This window comes from Limulus polyphemus, unplaced genomic scaffold, assembly GCF_000517525.1.
Source record: "Limulus polyphemus unplaced genomic scaffold, Limulus_polyphemus-2.1.2 Scaffold590, whole genome shotgun sequence".
In the NCBI taxonomy this organism is placed as follows: domain Eukaryota; kingdom Metazoa; phylum Arthropoda; class Merostomata; order Xiphosura; family Limulidae; genus Limulus; species Limulus polyphemus.
This window is the reverse complement of record NW_013666200.1, coordinates 170,787-179,931: the sequence shown is the minus strand read 5'-3', so window position 1 is coordinate 179,931 and position 9,145 is coordinate 170,787. Positions and strand designations below refer to the sequence as shown.

The 9,145-nt window shown below is 33.1% G+C and overlaps 1 protein-coding gene across 1 annotated transcript in view; it reads right to left on the bottom strand.

Annotated features, from left to right (window-relative positions):
• Positions 1-8,374, bottom strand: part of LOC106459308 — a 27,539-nt gene extending 19,165 nt beyond the window's left edge. The window contains exons 1-7 of the mRNA XM_013918919.2: positions 8,320-8,374; positions 5,614-5,880; positions 4,780-5,139; positions 3,406-3,813; positions 2,351-2,746; positions 1,352-1,561; positions 830-1,078 (exon numbers count right to left, since the gene is read on the bottom strand). Coding sequence (XP_013774373.1) covers positions 830-1,078; positions 1,352-1,561; positions 2,351-2,746; positions 3,406-3,813; positions 4,780-5,139; positions 5,614-5,880; positions 8,320-8,374 — 1,945 coding nt within the window. The remainder of the gene's footprint in view (positions 1-829; positions 1,079-1,351; positions 1,562-2,350; positions 2,747-3,405; positions 3,814-4,779; positions 5,140-5,613; positions 5,881-8,319) is intronic.
• Between the last annotated feature and the right edge of the window lie 771 nt (positions 8,375-9,145).

Sequence of the window (9,145 nt, the reverse complement as noted above, 5' to 3'; positions counted from 1 at the left end):
ATGGAGCTTTAAAGCCTTCCTTATGATAAAAGAGCCAAACAGTTCCATATTTTTTCTCTTGATATATTTATAAAAGTGATGTTAAACAATGTTCTTGAGTATACAATAATATATACTAGAAATAATCTCACGCTTATTATGGAGCTTTAAAGCCTTCTTTATGATAAAAGAGCCAAACAGTTCCTTATTTTTCTCTTGATATATTTATAAAAGTGATGTTAAACAATGTTCTTGAGTATACAATAATATATAGTAGAAATAATCTTACGCTTAATATGGGGCTTTAAAGCCTTCTTTATGATAAAAGAGCCAAACAGTTCCTTATTTTTCTCGGACTTTCCCAAATATTGTCTCAACAATTCCCTTGTTTGTTTTTTCTGAAAAAAACTGTAAATAATTGTGCTTCCCAAACTTTTTTTTCTTATCAGCTCAGAGTTTATTACTTTAGGTCAATAAAACGACTTCTACTCAGTTACTACTACAAGTTACTGCTTGTTGAATCTGTCTAACCAATTTCGTCTTACAACTATTAAAGCAAACAAATTCTAGTCAAGATGAATTTTCCAGTGTACATAAAGATATTAATTCGATTTTCATAGAATATTTATGCAAAGTTCGTCCACACAACCAACTAGGTCAATTCTAGATTAAAATAAAAAAGTAGAAATAATCACTTTTTGAATGAAAAAAAAAACAGGTGGAGAACTAGTCAGATTTTTCACACTCACAATTATTTAATTACATTTTAAAGTAAAACAGGCCAATGACGGTTTTCCCCATTATAAAAAAAAATATTCTTTTTTGTAATTTGCATAGGTTAATAACTTACCACAGCCACCAGTTGCATCAGGTTTATCGCAGGTTTGAAGAAAAGCGTTGAAGTGGAGACCAGATGGACACTTTTTGCGAAAAGACAAACCGGTATAACAGAAGTAAAACCTTTCACAGTCTTTGGGGTCAGGAAACAAACCACATGGCTCGGGACATCTGAAACAAATGGGTTCTGGTGGAAGTGTCGGTGGTACAGTCGAAATGACTCTTGAAACTGTTGTCGTTTCTTGAACTGTAGTTGTAGTATCTGTTTGAAGAAGTAACAGATTCTTTCACTATCTCCCTCACTTAAACATAAAATATCGACCTAAGAATTAAAGGAGGAACCAAACACCAATACTTTCTATAATTATGAGTTATACTCTGTACAGTAAATTATTTATCCATCTATTACAGTCATAAGTTAGTCGTTAAACTGCTCGGTTGAGCAATCTTTTAACACTAACAAAATTAGTATTATTTTCAGTGCAAATACACTGAGTATTGACGAAGAAATCTCCAGGGCAATTAATAAACTTACAAACTTTTGGCTTCTCACAGTCAACATTTTCCTCAAAGTCACAGTTCTCTATCTTGGGGTTGAACAACAGACCAGGGGAACAGCGGTCTTTGTAAGATTTTCCGTTTTCACACCGGGTGAAGGCTGCACAGTCCTTGTCGTCAGGGATAAAACAACATTCACACAGGTCACATGTTCCGTCAGGTTTAGAAGGTTTTGTTGGTACAATTCCTGGAAATAAGGAGTTGTTATTCTCCACATATCCATGTGAAAAACAAGTAACAATTTGATTGTCAATTCTTTCCTCTGATGGTTTTTTGAGTTAATGTAATAAAGACAAGTATGAATGGCTCCCAATAAGGTGAATAACTTTAACTGAGTATTAACGTATTCGTGACTAGATTTGCTGATGGAACTGAATAATCCAATCCGTTCATAGCACCTTGTTCTTGTAACTGGTCAACGGATAACCTTAAGATTATTTTTTAAACTATACTTGTTTCCAACAATGGAAACGTAATCATGACATTTTACTGTTAATTCCTCAGTTAGATGCAATAATTGTCTATTTATGTTATATAATATATATATATAAAACATGGGATCTTCTGACTGCTACGGTTAAAGAAAGGCTGTTTCATGAGTTTAAAATAAAGAATTGAGGAAACATGGGTGCTAGAATTAGTTGGACAACTACACATTGTTAATTTTGTCCTACTGAATTAATAAGTTTAAAAGTGTGGCCACGTAAAATAAATTATACCACTTCAACTTCTCCGCCTTCAGTTATAAACTCTACTATTTTGATACGTCTTACTACCAACTAAGCTGAGTAGGTAAAAGTGGAGATTTATGTTATAAGTCAAGAATGATTTGGTAATGTTATGTGACGTTCTTGTTTTTCTTGTATATTTTTATCATTACCTTAAATCAACAACGGCTCAAGTGCTACTAAATCCTGAAACTTTGTAAGAAAGCATGTTATACTTATATTGTTAAACAGATGTTTAAGAGGCTTACCATGACACCCGTCTTTGTTTGGCCAATCACAGACCTTTATTGCCGGGTCAAAATGAAGTTTACTGGGGCAGTTCATCACATATGGCATCCAATGAGAGCACTTAATGAATTTCCCACAGTCTTTGGGGTGAGGAAAGAGACCAAACTCTGAAGTACAATTGTAATTCGGGTCTTTCGGTTTATCTTCACAGATAACATTTTCTGGTAGATCACAGTTTTCCACATCTTTATTAAAGAGTAAACTACCAGGACATCTACCACGGTAGGCGATGCCTCCTTCACATCGAATGTAGGCGGCACAGTCTCCCTTTACAGGTAAAAAGCAGCAGTCACAGTCACAGGTTACTTTATCATCAGGTATCTCTGGCTCTGGTTCAGGTTCTGTGGTGTTGCTTCCTATAAGTTGAAAATTTACTGGGTAAAAATAACAGAATTGTGTCACCTAGCAGGAATTTCTTCTCCGTAAAATTATCTGACGGTTAACGAATAAAATCCTTTAAAACTACACTCATTGAATTGAAATGTTTTGTTTGTTTTTTAATTTCCCGCAAAGCTACACGAGGGCTATCTGCGCCAGCCGTTTCCAATTTAGTAGTGTAAGACTAGAGGGAAGACAGTGGGATTGACCGTCACATTATAACGCCCCCACGGCTGAAAGAGCGAGCATGTTTGGTGGGACGGGGATTCGAACTTGCGACCCGCAGATTGCGAGTCGAGTGCCCTAACCACCTGGCCATGCCGGGCCACGGGTTGAAATGTAAATGACAGAATTGTTATAATAAAAATAGCGACTTGATAAAACATAGAGGGCGAGCAGTCAAATAGAGATACTTTTGAATAGAAAAAAAAGAGTTTAATTATTGTTAAATTCACGTGTGAAATGACGTAATAAATATTAAGTTTATCAGGAATTCCTGTAGTTTATCAGGAATTGGGAAAATCCTAATTATCAACATTATAAGAAAAATCTAAATAAAATCTTCGAACATGCCTAGGTGTTGTTAATAATATATCGTGTTTCTTATAGATTAAACTAGTGTTTCCCACTAACTTACCACAGCCTGTATTCCATGGCCAATCACAGACTCTGAGTCTTGGGTTAAAGTGAAGAATACTTGGACATTCCTTGATGTGATGAATATTTTTGGAGCAATGGATAAAGAGGTTGCATTTAGTGGGATGAGGAAAGAGACCGGACGGTTTCTTGCAGTAGTTACCAGGTGGCACTGTTGGCTTATCATCACAGTCCTTGTCACACGTTCGGTTACAGTTTACATTCTTAGCATAATCACAGTTCTCGGTCTTAGGGCTGAAAAGAAGTCCTCCAGAACACTGTTCGTTAATGGCATGGCCATTGACACAAAGCGTAAACTTGCTACAGTCGTTAGGGTCAGCAATAGCACAGCAATAACACGGACACTCTTTCTTGGCTGGATAGACAATGAGAGGCTTGATGACCTTTTCTAGAAGAGTAAACAGAAATGCTCAATCTAATAAGTGTCTGTTTTGACAAACACCAATTAGTTCATTTGGTGATTAACCAAAGAACCGAAGAACCAAAAATGTAGAGTGTGCTTGAGAAATCGGATAAAACTAAAGATTAATGTATTAGTTATGGAATATGATGGACGCACTTATGAACACATTGCACATTATTCCATTTTATGGGTCAGTCATGAGTATTTTCGCTCATATTTTACAATTTTCACCATATTTTGTATTCTTATCATCGTGTATGTTTTTGTTGTTTTTTTTCTTCTGTAACTCTAATTGTACTACTATCATAATTATGTTTCAATATTACTACCAGTAACGTTTATTCCTAGAATGCTTACCTATGGTTTAAAAGACACATGAACTGCTTGTTTCACTACTCATAACAGGATCCTTATGTTTAAAATCACTTAATCTCTAGCTAATACATACGTAAACAGTGCAAATTAAACAATAAAAATTCGAATTTTCCGAAACCGGTCTAACTTAGCGTTATGTTAGACAGCTTGTCTGGCGTAATATTGAGTAGGATAAATTAATAACATTATCATTACTTGTTCCTTAAATACCTATATAAATACATATTACTTGTGGTGAAGAAAGGACAAGTAATGTACAAAAAACTTGAATTCAACTGTTAAATATCAATACTGAGAGTTACCAAACAGGATTTCGGCGAGTATTAAATTTCCGACTGTTAGAATAATAAAATTAATTTCTTATTTTCCCGCGGGCCAAATTAACTGTAGCATAAACTTTAACCGATATATCAAACTAACGTGTACGACACTACATGTAATGTTATAAATAAAAAGTTAATTTATAATTCCGCGAACAAGCTTTTTTTTTTGTACTTTTAGCGTTATTGTTAAGAAAGTTAAATAACCAAATGAATATTATCTTGTGTCAAATCTTGAATTATAAAAATTAATTACCATTGCAGGTGTCAGGCCAGTTGCAGCACTTGGTGTTAGGGTTAAACCCAAGACCCTCTGGGCACTTCATAATCTTGAACTGCCAATTTTCACATTTGATGTATTTCAGACAGGAGTCTGGATGAGGAAAGAGACCATTAGGTTCAGGACATCTTGGATCTCTGCACTCCACCTTATCAGCATAGTCACAAGTGTCCGTTTTGGGGTTGAAGGCCAGGTCAGGCGGACAGGACATTTCATGAATTTTATTATCCTTACAAAACTTGTACTTAGTGCAGTCTTTGGTGTCCCGAATCATCGAGCAGTCGGAACTACATGTTTGGTTTGTTGCTGGTCTAATGGTTGGAACGACTGTCTTCCCTTTTATAACATAAAATCAGAATCTTATCGATAAAAGTGTTATAATAATATTATTCATAAAGTCAAACATATAAAAATCACATATAAACCTATTATATTTGCTATAATCAGTCTCGTTTGTTGTTGATGTTGCTTGATGTTATTTCAGAAAATCGTTTATTCATTCGTTACACTAGACTAATCAGCTTCATCTCTTTAAGGCATAGCATAATTGTGATACTTGGTCAGTTATTTAGATAATCTTTCTACTATTGTTATAATCTGCCTTTTCAGCGAATTGTCTCTAACTGATTCTTATTTGGCATCATACCAAAACCTGAGTTATCCAGTAAACTATCTTGATGTCATGGACCCAGTAGGTAAAACAACGCTACATGAAGATGAGATAATACCTGAATAACTCAAGTTCATGTGATGATTTCTATCAATGAAAAAGTATTCTGTTTAATAAATTACATGTGTTGAATTACTTACCACAGCCAGCTGCACCAGGTTTATCGCAGGTTTGAAGAAAAGCGTTGAAGTGGAGACCAGATGGACATTTTTTGCGAAAAGACAAACCGGTATAACAGAAGTAAAACCTTTCACAGTCTTTGGGGTCCGGAAACAGGCCACATGGCTCGGGACACTTGAAACAAATGGGTTCTGGTGGAAGTGTCGGTGTTTTTGTCGAGATGACTTTTGGAATAGTCGTGGGCACTTGAGTTGTAGTTGGTTTATGTGCTTCCGTGGTTGTAATATCTGTTGGAAAAAGTATTAGAACGTTTTAGTGATTCGTCACCTTAAACAAATGTAATTAAATTTCTCGTTTTTTTTAAGCTTTTGTTCATTCCGTAAACTTTCATATCAGGATTAGATTAGGTTGGAAATAATTTACACCACTTACGACACTACCATACACAATAGAAAACACTTCTTTGTCTAACACACAAATATTGACACCTTTTTAATCAACCGTAACCACTTTCACAACAGATGTGAAAATGACTATTGTGACCTAAACGTTTCTAAGGGTCTACAGAATATGTCATCCAACGATACTATAAAGAAAAAAAGTTAGAAACAACTTCTGAACCAATTACAATACCCGATACGGAAATGAAAGCCTTTTAAAGGATAATGGCAAAACAAAAACAAGAGAATATTAAAAAGTTAATTTGTGTAAATTGAGCCTTCGGTAAAAATGCTAGTGAAAAAATAATTTTAAAGTAACTTATAAATACCTTAACACTATGAGAAGTAGCATAACTTCAAATAGCTCCACACTGGAATATAAAAACCAAGGTGTTTACACTTTACCTTACCAATCTCGTAAGATGCTTACACAAGTGAAATTGGAAGAAACGCAAACACGTGGATCACTGAACATACAAGTGACGTTAAAAACGTCAACGCAAACTATGCAACATTTCGGTCATCCGTTGGATTTGGAAAAAATAATAATAATTTTTCTATATAACTGAAAACTACATACAAAAAATTTGTTAACAGTTCATTTATCAAAAGTTCTTCAAATTTTAACACCTCCGTATTGTCGTGTGATCATGTGCCCTTAGGATAATTCTAATTAAACCGTATTGACTTATATATTCTAAAAATGCGACAAACTGGAGATGACATATGAATGTATTGAAACTAGTACCCTGTAGAATTAGATATAATTTGTTCAAACAGAGCGTTTTTATTTCTTTATTTTAACTGTTAAACACGATATTGTGCCCCTTTGTACTGCACTAATATTACTTTATCTAATCTTTATAAAACATTACATAATTTTAACGTTGATGAATCAGGGTATAACCAAGTACCGTTAACTGAAAACAAAGCTTACGTACATTTTATGTGTAACAGTTCTATTCACTGCTAAATAACGATGTTTGATGTAGAAATATTCAAGGTAATCAAATATACATTATTGCAATATTGTACCATATTGATTATTCTTGAAATTCTAATTCCACAAGAGATGACCTAAATAAAAAATACTTTCAAGAACCTGATTTTTACAACGTTTAATTCAATGAGCAAACATATGTGAATTTTAAATTATTTTATGACTCCGGATACAGAAAAGGTTTGCTATGAACTTGTCTGTAGCAAATGGTAGAACAACTTTTAGAAATGTTTTGAACGAGTTGATGTCATCCTTGATAACTATAGTGTGTATTTTGACTATGATGATTCTCGTGATGTTAAATAATATTTTTGCCAATATAAATATATATATTTCTTACGTTTTACAAATTAATTATTAATTAACAGCTACTACATAGAGGCTATCTGGATTTTTTTACTCTGATAACGTCTCTTGAAACTTTTGTTTAAATCCGAGTAAAAAAAAAGAAGTCGAACTGAAATTAATTTTTATAGACTGTTTTCAGTATAACATATTAAATAGTTAACGATTATAACCATTTATAAATTACTGAGATGAAAGGGTGCTATGATATGATGGATTAGTGTACGAATAGAGCAAACTGTATTTGGAAAAGTAAACATTATAAACCATCTAATCGTCTTACCATGTTTAATAAATATGTAAAACATGACAATACAAAGCATCTAGTCGACTCACCACGTTTAATAAAGCATCTAGTTGGCTTATCATGTTTAATAAATATGTAAAACATATCAATACAAAGTATCTAGTCGACTCACCACGTTTAATAGAGCATCTAGTTGGCTTATCATGTTTAATAAATATGTAAAACATATCAATACAAAGTATCTAGTCGACTCACCACGTTTAATAGAGCATCTAGTTGGCTTATCATGTTTAATAGATATGTAAAACATATCAATACAAAGTATCTTGTCGACAAATATTATATTACAGCTTTTACAGTAAGATTTATTCTTAGAACAGGTACGATTTACCATGTTGAATGAGTATGTTAGAACATAATAATACAAAGTATTTTTGCCGACTTATCATGTTAAATTAGTATCTTAAAACATTACAATGCAAAGCATCTAAGCATCTAGTCGGGTTACCCTATTGAATAAGTATGTTAGAACATACCAATACAAAGCATCTTGTCGGCTTACCATGTTGAATAAGTATGTTACAAAATAACAATGCAAAGTATTTAGTCGACTTATCATATTGAATAACCACGTAAGAACATAACAATATAAAGTCTAGTCGATTTCTAGCCATGTTCAATATAATTAACTTACCACATTCAACATATTCCTTGGGGCCACATATTCCTTTCTCCAGATCAAAATACATGTCCTCAGAACAGTTTACTAAGTAAGCGATTCCATTCGCACAGCGAAAGTACTGAGAACACGAAAACCACGTACTATAAAGACAGAATGATATATCTGGGCATGTAATCAAACTGGTTTCGTTAAAGGTCTCCGTTTTCCACGTAGAAGGAAATAAGATCTTTGATTTTCCTGAAATGCGACAAATAACATGTTGCTGACTTATTTCCTATATAAATAATATTTGATTCTACCAATAATCTCTCAAGATTCATAACTACGGAAATAACAACAAAATGCAAACATTACCAAATTAGACTGATTTATTTCATCTCTACTTTAGTCAAGTTTTATTCATTCAAAAAATAATAATAATATCAAGTTCAACGTCCAAATTTTTTCTCTCACTGAAGAAAAACAAGTGTGCTTCGTATTTTTTTAGTCTCCGAAATCTTATTGAAAAATATATAATCTATGATGTTGGAAGAAATTATTATAAAAATTACGTCAATGGTAGAAACTAAGATATTTGTTTTTAGTAGTAAAAAGTATTTCTTTTATTAAATATATATATATATATGTGCTATGCTTGAACTCCACAATACAATATAACATCTTTTCTTCTAAGTGAGAACAGATTTCTATTTTTTTTGGCTACATTTTTGGATAAAGTAAAGAATAGTATTTTTGCATAACAAAGTGATTAAAACATGAGCAATGCTTGTTTTTTATGTAGTATCTGTTCGTCGTAATTGTGATAATTATATGACTTAGTAATACTTCATTTTATGAA